This window comes from Anomaloglossus baeobatrachus, chromosome 6, assembly GCF_048569485.1.
Source record: "Anomaloglossus baeobatrachus isolate aAnoBae1 chromosome 6, aAnoBae1.hap1, whole genome shotgun sequence".
In the NCBI taxonomy this organism is placed as follows: Eukaryota; Metazoa; Chordata; class Amphibia; order Anura; family Aromobatidae; genus Anomaloglossus; species Anomaloglossus baeobatrachus.
In genome coordinates, this window is record NC_134358.1 from 234,178,243 (window position 1) to 234,203,626 (window position 25,384).

Sequence of the window (25,384 nt, forward strand, 5' to 3'; positions counted from 1 at the left end):
TAACACATCAGAGCCTGCAGCTGACTGAGGTATGCGATACTGTGAGGTGAACAACAGGAGCTGTATGTCTTCAGTCTGCAGCCTGTCCTGACACATGACTAGGACGGGCTACAGTTTGAATTATATCAGGGATGCCATTTTATCTCAAACACCCCTTTACATATATTACTTTAAGTAAGACCATAATTCAATTACCATTAGGCGGTACCTATATGAAGTTTCAGACATGGTGAGTCTTTATATAAAAATTACAGTAACAGTAATTTGATATTCACATAACTATTTATGCATGTGTTTACTGTGCACACTTGGACATGTGCATTATTGTTAAAAAGTGTATAAGTTACATATATATTTTTTTTATTGGATAGTGCTGTTTGGAAAACTGTACTATTCCAAACAATGGTGTATAGCAAAAAATGTATATGTTTCAGTGGATTTTTATAGTAATGGATGCCACTATGTAGCATCTGTCTGAAGCCTCTTTTTAACACATTCCTCTGAACATATATATTAAAGTAGCTGTAGTACCCGACGTTGCCCAGGATAGTAACGAAGTGTCTTTCTGTCTCTCTCCCACTCTCCCTGTCTGTCTGCCTCTCTGTCTGTTTATGTCTGTCTGTCTCTATCTGTATTTTGTCTTTCTGTCTGTCTCTCTGTCTCTTTCCCTGTCTGTTTGTCTCTGTCTCTCTCTGCCTGACAGGCCTAAGCCACACGGCATGAAAATCGGTGCGAGTGGAGTGCGATAAAAAATCACATTCCACGCGGACCAATATTAGCCTGTGTGTCAGCACTTATAAGCGATTATTTTCTCACCCCTAATTGGACTAAGAAAATAATCGCAGCATGCTGCGACTGTAATGTAATCCTGTTTTCTCTCGCACCAATTCAAGTCTATCGGGCAAGAGAAAAATCGCACTGCACTCGCGGTACACCGGTGTACCGCGAGTGCAGGGTGAGAATCGCAATAGCTGGCTACGGACGAGAGAGGGAGATAAATCCCTCCCCTCCTCAGCACCTGCCCGCCCCTCCGCAGCACCGGCCTGATCCGACCCTCCTCAGAGCCGGCCCACCCCCCGCAGCTAAGGTCCGCTCGCACGATCAGACCTCAGTCGCAGGAACACTCGCATGACACTCGTCTCTGCTGTACTGCCAGCATGAACCGAGTGTCATGCTAGGGGATCGCAGTAATCCCAGTGTGGCCCCAGCCACACTGTCTCTCTCTGTCTATCTTTGTCTGTCTCTGTCTGTCTCTCTGCCTTTCTCTGTCTTTCTCTCTGTTTCTCTCTCGCTCTTTTTGTCTGTCTGTCTCTGTGTCGCTCTCTGTCTCTCTGTCTGTCTTCTTCTCTATCCGTCTCTCCACCAAAATCATATTACCTGACACATAAGCTTATTATACTAAGACTGTCCTTTTTTGCCAATAGCAACCAATCAGCGCTCCTATTAATAAACTGTAGCTCCCAGCTTCATTGACTTTAATGTAAGCAATTTTTTTTGCAAATAACTGTAAAGTATGGGGTAAAATTTCCGCCTCAAAACATAGTCTATGACATTCCCTGAGTCAAATGAGGTGTCTTTGCAAAATTTCCTGATTGTAAATGTGAGGGTGCAGATTCCTTTAGCGGACATACATACATACACACACACAGATACACATACACACACACAGATACACACACACATACACACACACATACACACACACATACACACACACATACACACATGCATACACACACACATACACACACACGCATACACACACACATACACTCAGCTTTTATATATTAGATGGTTGCTTAAAAGAATGATTTGTGGTCAACTAATGGTCAACTGCCATGCCATGATACAACTAGTTAGGCTCTGCTCAAACCGAGAGTCTGCGGTGTGTCTGGGCATTCTGTCTGAATCCCTTTAAAAATTGGACTCAGATGAACTGCAGGCAAAGCCATAGAATACAATGACACAAACGAAGTTCAACTGAAATCTGTGGGTTTTTTCGGGTATGTCTGTTTGTTCTGACGGGCAGAGAAAAATAGCAGACTTATTCTATTCGTGTTATTGCATTCTATGGCCCCGTTGGTGGTTCATCCAAATCCCATTTTTAGGGGGATTTAGGTGAAACCCCAGAGTAACTGCACAAATGCAATGTGACCAAACCCTTGGGAAGGACGATTTACTGGCCATTATTACTCTTATTTAGCCTCTGTCCTTCTTGCTTTTCAGTCTCAAATCAAACACCGATCACGGAAAGTTCTAACATAGTCCAGGCTAAATAAATTTGATCACATGGGCATATTCAATATACCGTACTATTCAACATACAGTCATGATGAACTTTTTCCTTTTTCTAACCATTAGAGCTTCATCATCAGGCCAATATAGCTATCAGTGGTCTAAGGTAGGTAATATATATCTTTCTGACTAACTGTGCTATGTAGTATGTAACACAAACTTTGCAGATTCATGTACAGTAAAAATGTGCCCTGTGTAGGACATGATTTACTATTCTACATTTTCACAAATCTATCCTACCACCAGCCAAACCTCCGTGATACAGTGAGTGGAGACATTGACAGGCACACTCATCAAAGTAGGACAGACAAAATGTTACGGTAGATTGAAGCGAGCACGCTGGGCAAGACGTCCAAAACTATTATCCACAGCCAGAATGCTGACTGCGCTAAAGCATGATGCATTGTACAAGTCATTCCACTCACTTTAATGTAGTTCTCTGGAACAATATAATTAACATTCATTTGCTGAGAGCAGAATAAGCTGCAAGTTTAAAATACACTACAGTACCTATATATCCATCTAAGTACTCTTCAGGATATGCTGCAAGTTTAAAATATATTACAGCATCCATAAATCCATCTACAAGTGCACCTCAATAAATTAGAATATCATCAAAAAGTTAATTTATTTCAGTCATTCAATGCAAAAAAGGGAAACGTATATATTATATAGAGTCATTACACACAGAGTGATCTATTTCAAGTGTTTATTCCTGTTAATGTTGATGATTATGGGTTACAGCCAATGAAAACCAAGAGTCATTATCTCAGAAAATTAGAATATTAGACAAGACCAACTGAAAAATTCTTTGAAACTTAGAAATGTTGTCACCTACTGAAAAGTCTGTACAGTAAATGCACTCAATACTTGGTTAGGGCTTCTTTTGCATGAATTACTGCATCAATGTGGCGTGGCATGGAGGCAATCAGCTTGTGGCACTGCTGAGGTGTATGGAAGCCCAGGTGGCTTCGATAGCAGCCTTCAGCTCGTTTGCATTGCTGGGTCCATTGTCTTTCATCTTCTTCTTGACAATACTCCATAGATTCTCTCTGGGTTTAGGTCAGGCGAGTTTGCTGGCCAATCAAGCACAGTGATACTGTGGTTAGTAAACCAGGTATTGCTACTTTTGGCAGTGTGGACAGGGGCCAAGTCCTGCTGGAAAATGAAATTTCTATCTCCAAAAAGCTTGTCAACAGAGGGAAGCATGAAGTGCTCTAAAATTTCCTGGTAGACGGCTGCACTGACTTTACTCTGGATAAATCACAGTGGACCTGCACCAGCAGATGACATGGCTCCCCAAACCATCACTGATTGTGGAAACTTCACACTAGACCTCAAGCAGCTTGGATTGTGACCTCTCCACTCTTCCTCCAGACTCTGGGAACTTGATTTCCAAATGAAATGCAACATTTACTTTCATCTGAAAACAACACTTTGGAGCACTGAGCAACAGTCCAGTTCTATTTCTCCTTGGCCCAGGTAAGACGCTTCTGGCATCTTCTATTGGTCATGAGCGTCTTGACACAAGGAATGCGACAGTTGTAGCCCGTGTCCTTGATACATCTGTGCATGGTGGCTCTTGAAGCACTGACTCCAGCAGCAGTCCACTCCTTGTGAATCTCCCCCAAATTTTTGAATGACCTTTTCTTAACAATCCTTTCAAGGCTACGGTTATCCCGGTTGCTTGTGCAACTTTTTCTACCACACTTTTTCCTTCCCCTCACTTAAATACAGCACTGTGTGAACAGCCAGCTTCTTTAGCAATGATCTTTTTGTGGCTTACCCTCCTTGCGGAGTGTGTCAATGACTGCCTTCTGGACATCTGTCAAGTCAGCAGTCTTCCCCATGATTGTGTAGCCTACTGAACCAGACTAAGGGGTGCTTTACACGCTGCGACATCGCTAAAGCGATGTTGTTGGGGTCACGGAATTTGTGACGCACATTTGGCCGCGTTAGCGAGATCATTGCGTGTGACACCTATGAGCGATTTTGAATCATCGCAAAAATGTTCAAAATCGCTAATCGGTGACATGCCCCCCTATTCCCAATTATCGTTGCCGCTGCAGGTACGATGCTGTTCGTCGTTCCTGCGGCAGCACACATCACCATGTGTGACACCGCAGGAACGAGGAACCTCACCTTACCTGCGGCCGCCCGCAATGAGGAAGGAAAGAGGTGGGTGGGATGTTACGTCCCGCTCATCTACGCCTCTCCGCTTTTATTGGGCGGCCGCTTAGTGACGTCACTGTGACGCCGAACGAAACGCCCCCTTAGAAATGAGACGGTTCGTTGGTCACAGCGACGTTGCTAGGCAGGTAAGTAGTGTGACGGGTCCGCGCGATTTTGTGCGCCACGGTCAGCGATTTGCCCGTGATGCACAAACAATGGGGGCGGGTACGCACGCTAGAGATCTCGCTAGCGAGATCGCAGCGTGTAAAGCGGCCTTAAGGGACCATTTTAAATGCTTAGGAAGCCTTTGCAGGTGTTTTGTGGTAATTAATCTAATTTGAATTTTGAGTTTTCATTGGCTGTAAGCCATAATCATCAACATTAACAGAAATAAACACTTGAAATAGATCACTCTGTGTGTAATGACTATATATAATATGTGTTTCTTTTTTTGTCTTGAATTATTGAACTAAATTAACTTTTTGATGTTATTCTAATTTACTGAGATGCACTTTTAATTACTCTTGAAGATATGCTGCAAGTCTGAAATATATTACAGTGCCTATATATCAATCTAAGTACTTTACAGGATATGCCGCAAGTTTAAAATATACAACAGTATCTGCATAACCATCTAAGTAGTCATTAGACAGTTTGCTGTATTTGTAAAATTCTACAAATTCATGAATGAGGAGTAGGTCTATATGAGAGGTTTCCACACACTTGAAGCAAACACACATAGGAGCCTATATGGCTGTTCCTGAGATCTATCTTGGCAGGTTTAATAAGGACACACATAATTTAGCTGTATAAGGGCAGACTGGATCATGAATTATGGTTGTACATATACCCCTTAAAGAAGTTGTCCACTAATCGGACAACTCCTTCTCAATCAGCATATATGCCCACCTTAAAATAACAACACTTATACTCGCCTCAGGTGCCGGCGCTGTTCCAGAAGTGTTGACACTCACTCTCTCGGGGCTCATGTGATGTTCAGCGCTGGCGTCACTTTCCCCACTTTTGGACAAATCAAGAGGAAGTCAGAGTTGCGACTGGCCACTTACCTCCTCTTGATGTTTGATACATCCGAAGATGGGGGGAGAGTGAAGCTGGTGCTGATTGGGTACAAGGCTCAGCTGACACAACACCACCCTGTGAACTCTGAGATAGAGAGTGCTGACACCGCTGGAACAGCACCGACACCGGAGGGGAGTTTGAGGCTGCCATTTTAATGGGGGCAAATATTCTGATTGAGAAGGGGTTGACCGAGTAGTCTCCCATTCTCTCGGTTGAACTTGATGGACATTGTCTTTTTACACATTAACTATGTAACTACAATAATGTCCTGTAGTATATTACACAATTTCAGCAAGTTTTGTGCACTATTTGCCTTGCTGGTTAGCACTTTATTGCCCAAGTGAATGCATAAATCATTAGAAAGGTAAAATAAAAAAATAAAAATAGAATTCATAATCATTGAAATAAAAAAGCAATGGCAGAAGAAAGATTTGGTGTCCGCAGGTTCATATATTACAAATGTTTCTTGTTCTGTAAGTGACACAATATTGTCTATTAGCTTTATCATAGGTGTTGCCCATGTGATAGTGGATAGATGTAATGTGAGCGTATCAGAGATGGAAATGCTCGGCCCTTAGTAGTAAAAACACCATTCAAACGGCACAGTTTCTAAATTCATCTGCATAATAAGCATTTTACAAGATCTTAATGAGTACATTGCCTGTCAAGCTTTGTTGCTTAATTAATGAAAATATTGCCTCTGTCTACAGTCTAATTGCATGAATGAACAATATAAGATACACATGCGAAACTCCACATTTGATTGACTGTTCTGTAAGCGATTGTCTCCGAGCCACGGCACTTCAATCACCATGGCAACACATCTTTTCCTTCAATCCAGCAGATTTAAAAAAAAAAAAAAAAAAAAAGTATTTTTATGACAAAATTAACCTTCTTCATGGCTTATGTTTGCTCCCTGACCTCACGGCGGGTTAGAAAAAAAATAACGATATATCTAATCTGTGCACTTGGTATATTCACAGAGGCATTAGAACATTATGTCAGCGGTGGAGATAATAGCAGGCGATCTGATAAGTATCTATGGCCAGCGACATACCATTATTTGGTATAAGATAACGTACACATTGGAGGGCAGAATGACAGGTATAGCATATTTTTGGAAAAGCGACAAAATTACGGTCATCACATTCTCCTTTTCGGGATCTGCCCCCATCCCAACTTTGGGGGAACGTACAAGACACACGTGTCACATACACAAGTCATAAACACATAACAGTCAACAAGTTTGCCAGAAAGTGTTCTCCAAACATCTGTCCCCTGTAGGACAGAGGACGAGGCTTCAATGTCATTGATGCTAATGAGCCCTGATAATAGTGACCATGACATATAGTGGTAATATGACACAGGCTGTCTATTAACACTTCATTTATGTCCTCTGAGCGCTTCAATCCATCACCTACTGAAGTCACAGCAGTGCCCTTTCATTACACATCACAATTCGTCTTCCATATTAATGCCAGACAATAATATTTGCAACAAGGTGTCATATGCATATTGGCTGGAATATCATCAGTCCTCTTTATTTAAATTGGAAATATTGAAAGACAATCTCAAGTTTTTTTTAACCAATGCAATCAGGAAAGAAGCGGCAGTCACAAGTGAGGTCTAGGACATTTACATTTTGGGTCCCACAGGGTCACCTGTCATCATCAGCAGATACTGACCCAAAGCATTTATTGTGAATGTAGCACGGAGGGGGACACAGTTCACACGGTCAATGTATGATACAGGGGGACACATGTAGGAGGGAGCCCTTATAGTGATGGGGGACACAGTGTAGGGGGACAAAGTTCACTTGGTCAATGTTCTGATACAGGGGGACACATGTAGGAGGGAGCGCTTATTGTGATGGGGGACACAGTGTAGGGGGACACAGTTCACATGGTCAGTTTTCTGATACAGGGGGACACATATAGTAGGGAGCCCTTATTGAGAATGTAGCATGGGGGGGCACAAGTTCATATGGACAATATTCTGATACAGAGGACACATGTAGAAGGGAGTCCTTATTGTGAATATAACACAGGGGGAGGACACAAGTTCATATGGCCAATGTTCTCATACAGGGGGACACATGTAGGAGGGAGCTCTTATAGTGAATGTAGCACAAGGGGGGGGGGCAAGTTCATATGGTCAATGTTCTCATACAGGGGGACACATGTAGGAGGGAGCTCTTATAGTGAATGTAGCACAAGGGGGGGGGGGCAAGTTCATATGGTCAATGTTCTGATATAGGGGGACACATGTAGGAGGGAGCCCTTAAAGTGAATGTAGCACAAGGGGGGGGGACACAAGTTCAGATGGTCAATGTTCTGATACAGGGGGACACATGTAGGACGGAGCCCTTATAGTGACTGTAGCACAGGGGGGGGGGACACAAGTTCATATGGCCAATGTTCTCACACAGTGGGACACGTAAGAGGGAGCCTCTATAGTGACTGTAGCACAGGGGGGACACAAACTCATATGGTCAATGTTCACAGGGGGACACATGTAGAAGGGAGTCCTAATAGTGAATGTAACACAGAGGGGGACACAAGTTCATATGGTCAATGTTCTGATACAGGGGGACACATGTAGGAGGGAGCCTCTATAGTGACTGTAGCACAGGGGGGGGGGGGGACACAAGTTCATATGGTCAGTGTTCTGATACAGGGACACACATGTAGGAAAGAGTCCTTATAGTGACTGTAACACAGGGGGGGACATAAGTTCATATAGCCCAATGTTCTGATACAGGATACAGGGACACACATGTAGGAGGGAGCCCTTATAGTGACTGTAGCACAGGGGGGGGGGGACACAAGTTCATATGGAGGAGGGAGCCCTTATAGTGACTGTAGCACAGGGGGGGGGGACACAAGTTCATATGGTCAGTGTTCTGATACAGGGACACACATGTAGGAGGGAGTCCTTATAGTGAATGTAGCACAGGGGGGGGCACAAGTTCATATGGCCAATGTTCTGATACAGGGACACACATGTAGGAGGGAGCCCTTATAGTGAATGTAGCACAGGAGGGGACACACAAGTTCATATGGTCAATGTTCTGATACAGGAGGACACATGTAGGAGGGAGTCCTTATAGTGAATATAGCACAGAGGGGGACATAAGTTCATATGGCCAATGTTCTGATACAGGGACACACATGTTGAAAGGAGCCCTTATAGTGAATATATCACAGAGTGGAGGGACACAAGTTCATATGGCCAATGTTCTGATACAGGGGGACACATGTAGGAGGGGGTCCATAGTGGCTGTAGCACAGGGGAAGACACAAGTTCAGATGGTCAATGTTCTGATACAGGGGGACACATGTAGAAGGGAGCCCTTATAGTGAATGTAGCACAGGGGGGACACAAGTTCATATGGTCAATGTTCTGATACAGGGGGACACGTAGGAGGGAGCCTCTATAGTGACTGTAGCACAGGGAGGGACACAAGTTCCTATGGTCAATGTTCACAGGGGCACATGTAGAAGGGAGTCCTAATAGTGAATGTAACACAGAGGGGGACACAAGTTCATATGCTCAATGTTCTGATACAGGGGGGACACATGTAGGAGGCAGCCCTTATAGTGACTGTAGCACAGGGGGGGGGGCACAAGTTCATATGGTCAATGTTCTGATACAGGGACACACATGTAGGAGGGAGCCCTTATAGTGAATGTAGCACGGGGGGGGGGGACACAAGTTCATATGGCCAATGTTCTGATATAGGGGGACACATGTAGGAGGGAGCCCTTATAGTGAATGTAGCACGGGGGGGGGGGACACAAGTTCATATGGCCAATGTTCTGATATAGGGGGACACATGTAGGAGGGAGCCCTTATAGTGAATGTAGCGGGGGGGGGGACACAAGTTCATATGACCAATGTTCTGATACAGGGGGACACATGTAGGAGGGAGTCCCTATAGTGAATACAGCACAGAGAGGGGGACACAAGTTCATATGGTCAATGTTCTGATACAGGGGGACACATGTAGGAGGGAGTCCTTATAGTGACTGTAGCACAGGGGGGACACAAGTTCATATGACCAATGTTCTGATATAGGGGGACACATGTAGGAGGGAGCCTCTATAGTGACTGTAGCACAGAGGGGGGGACACAAGTTCATATGACCAATGTTCTGATACATGGGGACACATGTAGGAGGGAGCCTCTATAGTGACTGTAGCACAGAGGGGGGGACACAAGTTCATATGGTCAATGTTCTGATACAGGGGGACACATGTAGGAGGGAGCCTCTATAGTGACTGTAGCACAGAGGAGGGGGACACAAGTTCATATGGTCAATGTTCTGATACAGGGGGACACATGTAGGAGGCAGCCCTTATAGTGACTGTAGCACAAGGGGGGGCACAAGTTCATATGGTCAATGTTCTGATACAGGGACACACATGTAGAAGGGAGTCCTTATTGTGAATATAACACAGGGGGAGGACACAAGTTCATATGGCCAATGTTCTCATACAGGGGGACACATGTAGGAGGGAGCTCTTATAGTGAATGTAGCACAAGGGGGGGGGGGGCAAGTTCATATGGTCAATGTTCTCATACAGGGGGACACATGTAGGAGGGAGCTCTTATAGTGAATGTAGCACAAGGGGGGACACAAGTTCAGATGGTCAATGTTCTGATACAGGGGGACACATGTAGGATGGAGCCCTTATAGTGACTGTAGCACAGGGGGGGGGGGGGACACAAGTTCATATGGCCAATGTTCTCACACAGGGGGACACGTAAGAGGGAGCCTCTATAGTGACTGTAGCACAGGGGGGACACAAGCTCATATGGTCAATGTTCACAGGGGGACACATGTAGAAGGGAGTCCTAATAGTGAATGTAACACAGAGGGGGACACAAGTTCATATGGTCAATGTTCTGATACAGGGGGACACATGTAGGAGGGAGCCTCTATAGTGACTGTAGCACAGGAGGGGGCACAAGTTCATATGGTCAATGTTTTGATACAGGGGGACACATGTAGGAGACAGCCCTTATTGTGAATATAGCACAGAGGGTGGGACACAAGTTCATATGGTCAATGTTCTGATACAGGGACACACATGTAGGAAAGAGTCCTTATAGTGACTGTAACACAGGGGGGGACATAAGTTCATATAGCCCAATGTTCTGATACAGGGACACACATGTAGGAGGGAGCCCTTATAGTGACTGTAGCACAGGGGGGGGGGGACACAAGTTCATATGGAGGAGGGAGCCCTTATAGTGACTGTAGCACAGGGGGGGGGGACACAAGTTCATATGGTCAGTGTTCTGATACAGGGACACAGATGTAGGAGGGAGTCCTTATAGTGAATGTAGCACAGGGGGGGGGGCACAAGTTCATATGGCCAATGTTCTGATACAGGGACACACATGTAGGAGGGAGCCCTTATAGTGAATGTAGCACAGGAGGGGACACACAAGTTCATATGGTCAATGTTCTGATACAGGAGGACACATGTAGGAGGGAGTCCTTATAGTGAATATAGCACAGAGGGGGACATAAGTTCATATGGCCAATGTTCTGATACAGGGACACACATGTTGAAAGGAGCCCTTATAGTGAATATATCACAGAGTGGAGGGACACAAGTTCATATGGCCAATGTTCTGATACAGGGGGACACATGTAGGAGGGGGTCCATAGTGGCTGTAGCACAGGGGAAGACACAAGTTCAGATGGTCAATGTTCTGATACAGGGGGACACATGTAGAAGGGAGCCCTTATAGTGAATGTAGCACAGGGGGGACACAAGTTCATATGGTCAATGTTCTGATACAGGGGGACACGTAGGAGGGAGCCTCTATAGTGACTGTAGCACAGGGAGGGACACAAGTTCATATGGTCAATGTTCACAGGGGCACATGTAGAAGGGAGTCCTAATAGTGAATGTAACACAGAGGGGGACACAAGTTCATATGCTCAATGTTCTGATACAGGGGGACACATGTAGGAGGCAGCCCTTATAGTGACTGTAGCACAGGGGGGGGGGCACAAGTTCATATGGTCAATGTTCTGATACAGGGACACACATGTAGGAGGGAGCCCTTATAGTGAATGTAGCACGGGGGGGGGGGGACACAAGTTCATATGGCCAATGTTCTGATATAGGGGGACACATGTAGGAGGGAGCCCTTATAGTGAATGTAGCACGGGGGGGGGGGACACAAGTTCATATGGCCAATGTTCTGATATAGGGGGACACATGTAGGAGGGAGCCCTTATAGTGAATGTAGCGGGGGGGGGGGGACACAAGTTCATATGACCAATGTTCTGATACAGGGGGACACATGTAGGAGGGAGTCCCTATAGTGAATACAGCACAGAGAGGGGGACACAAGTTCATATGGTCAATGTTCTGATACAGGGGGACACATGTAGGAGGGAGTCCTTATAGTGACTGTAGCACAGGGGGGACACAAGTTCATATGACCAATGTTCTGATATAGGGGGACACATGTAGGAGGGAGCCTCTATAGTGACTGTAGCACAGAGGGGGGGACACAAGTTCATATGGTCAATGTTCTGATACAGGGGGACACATGTAGGAGGGAGCCTCTATAGTGACTGTAGCACAGAGGGGGGGACACAAGTTCATATGGTCAATGTTCTGATACAGGGGGACACATGTAGGAGGGAGCCTCTATAGTGACTGTAGCACAGGGGGGGGGGGACACAAGTTCATATGGTCAATGTTCTGATACAGGGGGACACATGTAGGAGGGAGGGAGCTTGATATTTTGGGGGTGATCTCTGCACATTGACACAAAGAGGCTTCATTGATTCAGTGTGAGACTCCTGCAGCCTTCAGCACCGGCTTCATGGACAGCTCCTGGGAGCAATGATGATGGTGGGAGGTTCTTCTTACCTGTCTGCAGGTTCAGTGAAATCCTCGCCTCAGCCAGATAAGGGGTGTCACTTTTTGATCGGACTCTCCTAATGGGTCGCCGATCAGTCTCCTCCTCTGAAGATGCCGCCATTAAGGGGTGAGCAGTGAACAAGGTTGCCCGGCGAGCTGATGCAGTGGGTAAATCAGAGCCAAAAAAAAAGAGAGAGAAGGAAGAAGGTGCCAAAAAGGAGGAGGGGAAGAGAGAGGAGTGGGGGAGGGGAGGAGAAGAAAAGGCAGAAAGAGACAGGAGAAGAGGAGGAGGGAAACAGAGAAAATACGTTAAGGATTTGAATGTAGATGGAGCAGGAGGAGAGCAGAGGAAATCCCTCCCCCCACTCAGCTGCTGCAGCTCCACACTCATGTGCAGCCTCTATTGTGTGCAGCATACAAAGGGTTACTGATGGCACCAGAGGGCTATGTGGCTGCCAGCTGCATGGCAGAGCTGTCCTGATGTGCCACTGCATGGCCAGCACTGCTTCCACATCACAAGCCATAGACAATGATATTAGGCTGGGGAATCACCTCTGTTTCTAATGGCCACATCATTTCAATAGTAAGTGTCACATTTTTAGCTTTTCTGGGGAAAAGACTCTATAAGTGATGCAAAATCAATGGGGGCTCTAGTGACATATCAGTGTGACAAGGATGGATGGGTCTGCAACAGCAGTTTATATAACAATAACAGTACTAGTGATAAAGCAATGTACAGCCACTTATCACTGCCAGATAGCAAGTGTATATATAACAATATATCACATGGGGTATAGAGACTGGCAGCAAAATAATAGAGAAATACATGGTGGACAAAATATCTACGTAAATAATATAGAATTACATGGTGGACAAAATATCTACATAAATAATATAGAATTACATGGTGGACAAAATATCTACATAAATAATAATATAGAAATACATGGTGGACAAAATATCTACATAAATAATATAGAATTACATGGTGGACAAAATATCTACATAAATAATATAGAATTACATGGTGGACAAAATATCTACATAAATAATATAGAAATACATGGTGGACAAAATATCTACATAAATAATATAGAATTACATGGTGGACAAAATATCTACATAAATAATAATATAGAAATACATGGTGGACAAAATATCTACATAAATAATATAGAATTACATGCTGGACAAAATATCTACATAAATAATAATATAGAAATACATGGTGGACAAAATATCTACATAAATAATATAGGATTACATGGTGGACAAAATATCTATATAAATAATCATATAGAAATGCAGGGTGTAAAAAATATCTACTTAAATAATATAGAATTACATGGTGGACAAAATATCTACATAAATAATATAGAATTACATGGTGGACAAAATATCTACATAAATAATATAGAATTACATGGTGGACAAAATATCTACATAAATAATAATATAGAAATACATGGTGGACAAAATATCTACATAAATAATATAGGATTACATGATGGACAAAATACCTACATAAATAATAATATAGAAATACATGGTGGACAAAATATCTACATAAATAATATAGGATTACATAGTGGATAAAATATCTATATAAATAATCATATAGAAATGCAGGGTATAAAAAATATCTACTTAAATAATATAGAAATACATAGTGGACAAAATATCTACATAAATAATATAGAAATACATGATGGACAAAATATCTACATAAATAATAATATAGATATACAGGCTGAGGAATATATCTATATTATTATTATTATTATTAATAATAATAATAATAATAATAACAACAATAATAATCTACTACTACTACTACTACTACTACTAATAATAATAATAATAATAGTAATAATAATAATAATAATTAGTAATATCAGTGCTCAATCTGTTGAAAAGTATTCTAAGAAAATTGTCATATTTTGGCAACTTTTGCCCATTTTAACCTAAATAAATATTTTATTAACCCCTTGCGCCAATAGCCTGAGTGACGGACCTAATACCTGTCCTTATCAGTGAAAGTGAAGAAGCTGAAAGTTTTCTGATCATTCCCCTTTACCTGGCCTGGACATGACTAGGTCTTTGCTGGGACATGTAGTTGTCTGCCTTTATCAGAAATATAGAAGTCTGAATTAATTCCTTCCTTGGATATTCCTAATTCAAGGACGCCTAAACTGACTTCTCTGAGCCCTCCATGCTGCCGGCTCTTTTGCCTATATCACTATATCTGGATTTAGTTGTGATTACCGCATACTAATTATTTGCCAGTTGGGTTATTCTAATGTAAACTTGGGAAACTCAGGTTACATAATAACACCAATTTCTGCTACCTGGTGTATCTATTAATTATTACCAATTATTTACTTTCTCTGGATATCATATAGATTTTTTTTAGGATTTTAGTATCATAAATCTATCAACAGAACTCTTACACTGCATTTTGATATATTGATGTTGATTTATTATGATCTGACCCTCTGTATTGCATATTTATTGTACTATTGCCCTTTTATGTGGTGGAAGGGCCAAAGCAGGTGCAATATTAACCTTACCTTACCATACCTTTTGTTCTTAGATTGGATGTTTTATTTCAGAAATATGTGGAAGTAAAGTTCCAGCAATGCACTGCTATTTGATTGACAGGTGCAACAGGGAAGGGAATTTGTTGGTTGGGTCTTGCCATCTATTCCTGCCCCTGTCTGCCTCCCTGTTCTCCTCCTGTTGCCGTCATAGATGTTAATTCCAGCACAGGCATATGAGAAACTCCTGCTCCTTTAAAAAAAGCTGTTGTATGAACATATTTTTTTAAATAAATCTGTGTATACAGCTCTGGAAAAATTTAAGAGACCACTTCCAAATTTTCAATTTTTCTGATTTTTCTCTTTATAGGTATACTAGCTGTAGTACTCGGGCATTGCCCGGGATAGTAAGGGGCACTTTGCACACTACGACATCGCAAGCCGATGCTTGCGATGCCGAGCGCGATAGTCCCCGCCCCCGTCGCAGCTGCGATATCATGGTGATAGCTGCCGTAGCAAACATTATCGCTACGGCAGCTTCACATGCACTCACCTGCCCTGCGACGTCGCTCTGGCTGGCAAACCGCCTCCTTATTAAGGGGGTGGGTCGTGCGGCATCATAGCGACGTCACGCGGCAGGCGGCCAATAGAAGCGGAGGGGCAGAGCTGAGCGGGACGTAAACATCCCGCCCACCTCCGTCCTTCCGCATAGCTAGCGTGAGCCGCAGGACGCAGGTAAGGTGATGTTCCTCACTCCTGCGGCGTTCACACACAGCAATATGTGCTGCCGGAGGAACGAGGAACAACATCGTAACGACGGTCCTTCCAAAATCATGGAAATGACCGACGCTACACCGATGATACGATTTGGACGTTTTTGCGCTCCTTAATGATATCAAAAAGGATTTACACACTACGATATCGACTGCGATGCCGGATGTGCGTCACTTTCGATTTGACCCCACCGACATCGCAGCTGCGATGTCGTAGTGTACAAAGTGCCCCTAACTGTCTCTCTGTCTCTCTCCCAGTCTCTGTGTGTCGCTGTCTGTCTGTCTCTCTGTCTGTCTCTTTCCTTGTCTGTCTGTGTATTTGTCTCTGTCTGTCTGTTTCTATCTCTCTGTCTGTATTTGTATCAGTCTATCTGTCTCCATCTCTGAATCTGTCTGTCTCTCTCTATCTCTGTCTGTCTCTATGTGTGTGTCTTTCTGTCTGTGTCTCTCCCCATCTGTCTCTTTCCTCGTCTGTCTTTTTCTCCGTCTGTCTCTTTGACCGTCTGTCTCTTTGCCCGTCTGTTTCTTTGTCTGGCTGTCTTTTTGCCCAGCTGTCTCCTTCCTCGTCTGTCTCTTTCCCGGTCTGTCTCTTTCCCGGTCTGTCTCTTTCCCGTTCTGTCTCTTTCCAGGGCTGTCTCTTTCCAGGGCTGTCTCTTTCTAGGTCTGTCTCTTTTTAGGTCTGTCTCTTTGCCCATCTGTCTCTTTGCCCGTCTGTCTCTTTGCCCATCTGTCTCTTTCCAGGGCTGTCTCTTTCCCAGGCTGTCTCTTTCCCAGGCTGTCTCTTTCCCCATCTGTCTCTTTCCCCATCTGTCTCTTTCCCCATCTGTCTCTTTCCCCGTCTGTCTCTTTCCAGGTCTGTCTCTTTCCAGGTCTGTCTCTTTGCCCATCTGTCTCTTTGCCCGTCTGTCTCTTTGCCCGTCTGTCTCTTTGCCCGTCTGCCTTTTTCCAGGTCTGTCTCTTTTCAGGTCTGTCTCTTTGCCTGTCTGTGTCTTTGGGTGGCTGTCTCTATGTCCTCTTTGCAGGTCTGTCTCTTTCCCGGTCTGTATCTTTGCACATCTGTCTCTTTGCACATCTGTCTCTTTCCTCATCTGTCTCTTTCCTCATCTGTCTCTTTCCTCGCCTGTCTCTTTCCTCGCCTGTCTCTTTCCCGGTCTGTCTTTTTCCCAGTCTCTCTCTTTCCCGGTCTGTCACTTTGCCCGTCTGTCTCTTTCCAGGGCTGTCTCTTTCTAGGTCTGTCTCTTTGCCCATCTGTCTCTTTCCAGGGCTGTCTCTTTCTAGGTCTGTCTCTTTGCCCATCTGTCTCTTTCCAGGGATTTCTCTTTCCAGGTCTGTCTCTTTCCCCGTCTGTCTCTTTCTCGGTCTGTCTCTTTCTCGGTCTGTCTCTTTCCAGGTCTGTTTCTTTCCAGGTCTGTCTCTTTCTAGGTCTGTCTCTTTGCCCATCTGTCTCTTTCCAGGGCTGTCTCTTTGCCCGGGCTGTCTCTTTCCAGGGCTGTCTCTTTCCAGGTTGTCTCTTTCCAGGTCTGTCTCTTTGCCCATCTGTCTCTGTCTGTCTCTATCTCTCTGTATCTTTCCCTGTCTGTCTCTGTCTGTGTCTGTCTCTGTGTCTTTCTGTATCTCTATATCCGTCTCACCACCGACATCATATTACCTCACACATAAGCTTCTTATACTAACAGTTTATTTTGTTCCTATAGCAACCACTGACAGTTGCTATTAATAGCATGTAGCTCCCACCTCCATTCAGTTTAATGGAGGCAGGATTTTTGGAGAGTAACTGTAAAGCGCGGGGTTAAATTTTCCCACCCAAACATAGTCTATGACGTTCCCTGAGTCACATGAAGTGTCTGTGCAAAATTTCGTGATTGTAAATGTGACGGTGCGGATTCCTTTAGCGGACATACATACATACATTCACACATACACACATACACTCAGCTTTATATATTAGACTAGCTGTAGTACCCGTGCATTGCCTGGGATAGTAACTGTCTCTCTGTCTCTCTCCCAGTCTCTGTCTGTGTGTTGCTGTCTGTCTGTCTCTCTGTCTGTCTCTTTCCTTGTCTGTCTGTGTCTATGTCTCTGTCTGTATGTTTCTCTCTCTCTGTCTTTGTATCAGTCTATCTATCTGTCTCTATCTCTGTGTCTCAGTGTCTGTCTGTCTCTATCTCTGTGTCTGTGTCTGTCTCTCTCTATATTGGTGTCTGTCTATTGCCCGGTCTGTCTCTTTCCCAGGTCTGTCTCCCCATCTCTTTTTCTGTCTCTTTCATTGTCTGTCTGTCTATCTCTTTGTCTTTTCCTGTCTGTCTCTTTCCCTGTCTGCCTGTCTGTCTCTTTCCCTGTCTGCCTGTCTGTCTCTTTCCCTGTCTGCCTATCTGTCTCTTTCCCTGTCTGTCTCTATTTCTCTGTCTCTTTCCCTGTCTGTCTCTTCAAGGGCTGTCTCTTTCCCGGTCTGTCTCTTTGCCCATCTGTCTCTTTCCAGGGCTGTCTCTTTCTAGGTCTGTCTCTTTGCTCGTCTCTCTTTCCAGGGATGTCTCTTTCCAGGTCTGTCTCTTTCCCCATCTGTCTGTTTCCCCATCTGTCTCTTTCCCCGTCTGTCTCTTTCTCGGTCTGTCTCTTTCCAGGTCTGTTTCTTTCCAGGTCTGTCTCTTTCTAGGTCTGTCTCTTTGCCCGTCTGTCTCTTTCCAGGGCTGTCTCTTTGCCCGGGCTGTCTCTTTGCCCGGGCTGTCTCTTTCCAGGTCTGTCTCTTTCCTGGTCTGTCTCTTTGCCAATCTGTCTCTGTCTGTCTCTATCTCTCTGTCTCTTTCCCTGTCTGTCTCTGTCTGTGTCTGTCTCTGTCTCTTTCTGTCTCTCTCTATCCGTCTCACCACCGACATCATATTACCTCACACATAAGCTTCTTATACTAACAGTTTATTTTGTTCATATAGCAACCACTGACAGTTGCTATTAAAGGCATGTAGCTCCCACCTCCATTCAGTTTAATGGAGGCAGGATTTTTAGAGAGTAACTGTAAAGCGCGGGGTTACATTTTCCCACCCAAACATAGTCTATGACGTTCCCTGAGTCACATGAAGTGTCTGTGCAACATTTCGTGATTGTAAATGCGACGGTGCGGATTCCTTTAGCGGACATACATACATACACACATACACACATACACTCAGCTTTATATATTAGACTAGCTGTAGTATCCGGGCGTTGCCTGGGATAGTAACTATCTGTCTCTCTCACAGTTTCTGTCTGTGTGTCGCTGTCTGTCTGTCTCTCTGTCTGTCTCTTTCCTTGTCTGTCTCTGTCTATGTCTCTGTCTGTCTGTTTCTCTCTCTCTGTCTTTGTATCAGTCTATCTGTCTCTATCTCTGTGTCTCAGTGTCTGTCTGTCTCTATCTCTGTGTCTGTGTCTGTCTCTCTCTATATTGGGGTCTGTCTATTGCCCGGTCTGTCTCTTTCCCAGGTCTGTCTCTCCATCTCTTTTCCTGTCTCTTTCCCTGTCTGTCTGTCTATCTCTTTGTCTTTTCCTGTCTGTCTCTTTTCCTGTCTGCCTGTCTGTCTCTTTCCCTGTCTGCCTGTCTGTCTCTTTCCCTGTCTGCCTATCTGTCTCTTTCCCTGTCTGTCTCTATTTCTCTGTCTCTTTCCCTGTCTGTCTCTTCAAGGGCTGTCTCTTTCCCGGTCTGTCTCTTTGCCCATCTGTCTCTTTCCAGGGCTGTCTCTTTCTAGGTCTGTCTCTTTGCTCATCTCTCTTTCCAGGGATGTCTCTTTCCAGGTCTGTCTCTTTCCCCATCTGTCTGTTTCCCCATCTGTCTCTTTCCCCGTCTGTCTCTTTCTCGGTCTGTCTCTTTCCAGGTCTGTTTCTTTCCAGGTCTGTCTCTTTCTAGGTCTGTCTCTTTGCCCGTCTGTCTCTTTCCAGGGCTGTCTCTTTGCCCGGGCTGTCTCTTTGCCCGGGCTGTCTCTTTCCAGGTCTGTCTCTTTCCTGGTCTGTCTCTTTGCCCATATGTCTCTGTCTGTCTCTATCTCTCTGTCTCTTTCCCTGTCTGTCTCTGTCTGTGTCTGTCTCTGTCTCTTTCTGTCTCTCTCTATCCGTCTCACCACCGACATCATATTACCTCACACATAAGCTTCTTATACTAACAGTTTATTTTGTTCATATAGCAACCACTGACAGTTGCTATTAAAAGCATGTAGCTCCCACCTCCATTCAGTTTAATGGAGGCAGGATTTTTAGAGAGTAACTGTAAAGCGCGGGGTTAAATATTCCCACCCAAACATAGTCTATGACGTTCCCTGAGTCACATGAAGTGTCTGTGCAACATTTCGTGATTGTAAATGCGACGGTGCGGATTCCTTTAGCGGACATACATACATACATACACACATACACACATACACTCAGCTTTATATATTAGACTAGCTGTAGTATCCGGGCGTTGCCTGGGATAGTAACTATCTGTCTCTCTCACAGTTTCTGTCTGTGTATCGCTGTCTGTCTGTCTCTCTGTCTGTCTCTTTCCTTGTCTGTCTGTGTCTATGTCTCTGTCTGTCTGTTTCTCTCTCTGTCTTTGTATCAGTCTATCTGTCTCTATCTCTGTGTCTCAGTGTCTGTCTGTCTCTATCTCTGTGTCTGTGTCTGTCTCTCTCTATATTGGGGTCTGTCTATTGCCCGGTCTGTCTCTTTCCCAGGTCTGTCTCTCCATCTCTTTTCCTGTCTCTTTCCCTGTCTGTCTGTCTATCTCTTTGTCTTTTCCTGTCTGTCTCTTTCCCTGTCTGCCTGTCTGTCTCTTTCCCTGTCTGCCTGTCTGTCTCTTTCCCTGTCTGTCTCTATTTCTCTGTCTCTTTCCCTGTCTGCCTGTCTGTCTCTTTCCCTGTCTGTCTCTATTTCTCTGTCTCTTTCCCTGTCTATCTCTATCAAGGGCTGTCTCTTTCCCCATCTATCTTTGTCTGTCTCTCTGGCTGTCTCCTCTCCTCTTTCCCCGTCTGTCTCTTTCCCTGTCTGTTTCTTTCACTGTCTGTCTCTTTCACCATCTGTCTCTGTCTGTCTCTTTTACCGTCTGTCTCTGTCTGTCTCTTTCACCGTCTGGCTGTCTGTCTCTATCTCAGTTGCTTTCCCTGTCTTTTTCTCTGTCTCTCCATCTCCCCACCGACATCATATTACCCTACACATAAGCTTCTTATAGTAACAACGTCTTTTGTTCCTATAGCAACCAATCACAGCTGCTATTAAAGCCAGTAGTTCTAGGCTCCATTTACTTTAATGGAGGCATGTTTTTTGGAAGGTAACTGTAAAGAGCGGGGTTAAATTTTCCTGTCAAAACATAGTCCAAGACATTCCCCGAGTCACATGAGGCGTCTGTGAAAAATTTCGTGAATGTAAATGCGACGGTGCAGATTCCTTTAGTGGACATACACACATACATACACACATACATACATACATACACACATACGTACATACACTGAGCTTTCAGAAATGAGGGAGAGATTCCAAGGCACTACTTTATATACGACAAGCCATTATATCCAATACAGGAAAAAGTCTCATATTCAGAGGCTAAAAGCAAACACCGGGGTGCTTATATCCATAGATAGCAAATCATGCGATGTAAAAATAGAAAAAATATAGCACTCACCAGTTGTATTGCTGTGCAGAGTACTGTTTATTAAACAGTGGAGGTTACATGTGCGGAGAGGGCTGGTGGGGAGAGGGAGTGAATGCCATGGCAGACGACGGCCGTTTCGCACCTGTCCGGTGCTTCAGCTGGTCTTAACCTGGACCAGCTGAAGCACCGGACAGGTGCGAAACGGCCGTCGTCTGCCACGGCGTTCACTCCCTCTCCCCACCAGCCCTCTCAGCACATGTAACCTCCACTGTTTAATAAACAGTACTCTGCACAGCAATACAACTGGTGAGTGCTATATTTTTTCTATTTTTACATACACTGAGCGTTATATATTAGATTTTTGAGTAAAATGTAAATTGTTCTTTTATTCTATGAACTACTGACAACATGTCTCCGAATTTCCAAGCAATACATTTTGTATTTATTTTCTGAAAATGAGAAATGATCAAAATAACAAAAAAATGCTTTGCTTTCAGACCTCAAATAATGCAAAAAAAACAGGTTCATAATCATTTAGAAACAACAATACTAATGTTTCAACTCAGGAAGAGTTCATAAATCAATATTTTGTGGAATAACCATGATTTTTAATCACAGCCCCCATGCGTTTTGGATTGCTTTGCACCAGTCTTTCACACTGCTTTTGGGTGACCTAATGCCTCTCTTGGTGCAAAAATGTAAGCAGTTCTTGTTTTTTTGCCCCCCCCCCCTTACAACCTGCCAAGGTAAAGCAGATAGCCGGGGCCTGGTATTTTCAGGCTGGGAAGGTTCATGGTTATTGTGCCCTTTGCAGCCTAAAAATACCAGCCCATAGGGAACCGAAACGTGGTGTATCACATTAGATGTGAATTGTCACTTCGCCTTGGCTCTTCCCGACTGCCCTGGTGCAGCAGCAATCAGGATAATATTTTTGGGGATTGATGTCAACTGTTTAATATCAGTTAGCATCAAGCCTAGGGGTTAGTAATAAAGGGGTGTTTATCAGATGCCCATTACTAACCCAGTAATAAAAAAAAACACAAGAAAAAAATAATTTGTTTGAATAAAGAGTTTTATTCCATGCTCCCTTATTTGTCAGACACAGTGCAAAGCTCTAAAAAGAAAGAGGGCCATATTGGAGTTCAGATTGAGTTGGAATAGTTTGGGGGTCCCATGTCGCATTGGCAGGGGCCCTGACATGCTAGAAAAACAGACACCCACCAAGTGACCCCATTTTACAAACTACACCTCTCAATGAACTCATCTAGGGGTGCAGTGAGCATATTGACACCTGAAGTGTGTCATTGTATTTTATACCATTGGCTGGTGAAGAAAGAAGAATCACATTTTTTTACTAAAAAGTTTAGTCCCAAGTTCTTAATGTTTATAAGGACTTATACGAAAAAATAGACCACGCAGTTTGTTGTGTCATTTTCCTGAGTGCACCAACACCCTCCATGTAATCTGGAATTACTTTTGAGGTACAGTGCAGTGCTGAGAAGAGAAAGAGCACCATATTGGACTTCAGATATTATTGGAATGTTTTGTGGGTGCCATATACAGTAACATTGGTAAACCCCTGAGGGGCCAAAACAGCAGAAATCCCCTATGAGTGAAACCATTCTACAAACTGCACCCCTCAATAAATGCATCTAGGGGTGCAGTGAACTTATTGACACCACAGGTGTGCCACAATGTTTTATACTATTGGGCGATGAAGAAAACACAATAACATTTTTACAAATGAAAAGTTGTTTAAACCTCAGATTTCCAATTTTCACAAGGGGAATAAGTAAAAGAGGGTCCCAAAATTTGTTGCTCAATTTTTCATGAACATGGCAATACCCCACATGTGCCTGTACAGTACTATTTGGTCGCGCCACTGGGCTTGGGAGAGAAGGAGAGCCATTTAATTTTAGGAGGACAGATTTTCCTAAAATAGTTTGCAGACTTCATATTCAGAGCCCTTAAAACAAATTTGTCACCAGGTTTTTGCTATGTAAGTTGAAGACAGCATTGTGCAAAGGTTAAAACAACAGAATTCAGGGATGCCTGTCTTGTCAAGGTCTGGTCTGTTGATTATTTGCTATGTTTATGAAGGGAAAAAAAAATTACTGCAACTTCGTCCCAAAATATTTTCTTAAAACTTGTAAGTTTAATTCAGAATATTAAAAACAGACATACATGTTAAAAAAGAACATGAATATCCTACGCGTTTCGAACATAGGAGTTCTTAAACTAGGCTCATATTTGCTAAGTTTATATAAGCAAGACTACCTGAGGTTGCCACGGCAATGATCAGGCCCCTGTGAACACAACGCAGGGGTTTCGATTGCTTGGGAAAGGGAGCACACTGCCTCTCCAAGCCCCTAATTGCTGCAATCTCTATTGATCCCAACATTTAGGTGGTTATACAACCAGGGGTGGCACGGGCACCGCTCCTCGCTGTGAGAGTTTTGGCTCAGCTCTCAGGTAAGCGACGATGATCACACAGGCACAGCTCATTTGCCCAGGGGATCTCCATGACGTTCCCTGTGCGTCGTTAGTCGGGAACCTCTTCCCAACCAGGATGTACAGGGAATGTCATGTGTCAGGAAGGGGTTTAGCAATATATCTCTTAATACAAGAAAAAATTCCAACATTTTGAGTTTCATAGAACATTATTTTAAATCCATAACATGAAAGTAAGGTGGGCTTTGCACACTACGACATCGCAGGTGCGATGTCGGTGGGGTGATCGTATCATCGGTGTAGCGTCGGCGAATTCCATAATTACGCTGACGCGATGGTCCGATGTTGTTCCTCGCTCCTGCGGCAGCACACATCGCTGTGTGTGAAGTCGCAGGAGCGAGGAACATCTCCTACGTGCGTCACCGCGGCTCCCGTCGGCTATGCGGAAGGACAGAGGTGGGCCCCCCCGCTCCTATTGGCCGCCTGCCATGTGACGTCGCAGTGACGCCGCACGACCCACCCCCTTTATAAAAAGGCGGTTTGCCGGCCACAGCGACGTCGCATGGCAGGTGAGTGCATGTGAAGCTGCCGTAGCGATAATATTCGCTACGGCAGCTATCACAAAGATATCACAGCTGCGACGGGGGCGGGGACTATCGCGCTCGGCATCGCAGCATCGGCTTGCGATGTCGTAGTGTGCAAAGCTTGCCTAAGGTTAATACTATAACTTTCATTGCAAAATATTCAGTTTTACTCAAATTAGTTGATGGAAAAATGAATACACCCCACATGAAAAACTACTACATAATTTTTAGGGACAGTACCAAGTCTTCTAGCCATGAAGTAAGCAACTTGGCTACAACTTGCAACATTTATTGTTTTTCCTGCCAACACATCAGGCATTACAACAAACTTTTTTGCTACAAATCGTTAACATGTTCACATAGCCTTAGTCCCTGCACTGTACCCCTATATACATTTTCATTATAAATCCCTGATAGCCTCATTATGAATTAGGGGCTTCAAGAAGCTGTTATCAGGGTTTAATAATGAATTGGGGGATGAGTGAAGATGCTATCAGATACATAGCTAAATTTGGACCTGTTCCCCCACCTACATGTTAGTCATATCATATGAATGGGCCCTTGTAGCGTTCTAGATCCTATAACGACACATTCTTTTGCCCACTATATAGACATGTCCCCCATCCTGGTTGACTTTCTGGTATAATGTCCCATATCCTATGATAATGTCCCCCATCCTGATACCAGTCCTGGTACAATGTCCCCCATTCTAAGCCCTTTTCAGAAATAATGTGCCCCATACTGGGCTCATAGTGTTTCCCAACCAACCCGGGCTCCTTCTTGGTATAATGTGCCCTGCCCCATCCTGGTCCCCTTCTTGGTTTACTTTGCCCCATCCTGGTCTAATTTTTGGTAGAATATTCCTCATCCTGGTCCCCTTTGTGTTATAATATGTCCCATCCTGGTATAGTGAGTCCATCCCTGGTATAATGTGCTCCACCCTAGTCCCGTTCCTGACATAATGAGTCCCATCCTGGTTCCCTTCCAGGTATAATATGCTCCATCC

The 25,384-nt window shown here is 44.1% G+C and overlaps 1 protein-coding gene across 4 annotated transcripts in view; it reads right to left on the reverse strand.

The window, feature by feature from the left end:
• Positions 1 to 25,384, reverse strand: part of PHACTR1 (phosphatase and actin regulator 1) — a 513,119-nt gene that overhangs the window by 425,946 nt on the left and 61,789 nt on the right. For 2 of the 4 annotated variants that reach the window (XM_075314747.1, XM_075314748.1), the window contains exon 3: positions 12,450 to 12,596. In XM_075314747.1, coding sequence (XP_075170862.1) covers positions 12,450 to 12,596 — 147 coding nt within the window. Of the gene's footprint in view, positions 1 to 12,449; positions 12,750 to 25,384 lie in introns of those variants that run through there. The other 2 variants (XM_075314749.1, XM_075314745.1) reach the window with 2 other exon arrangements.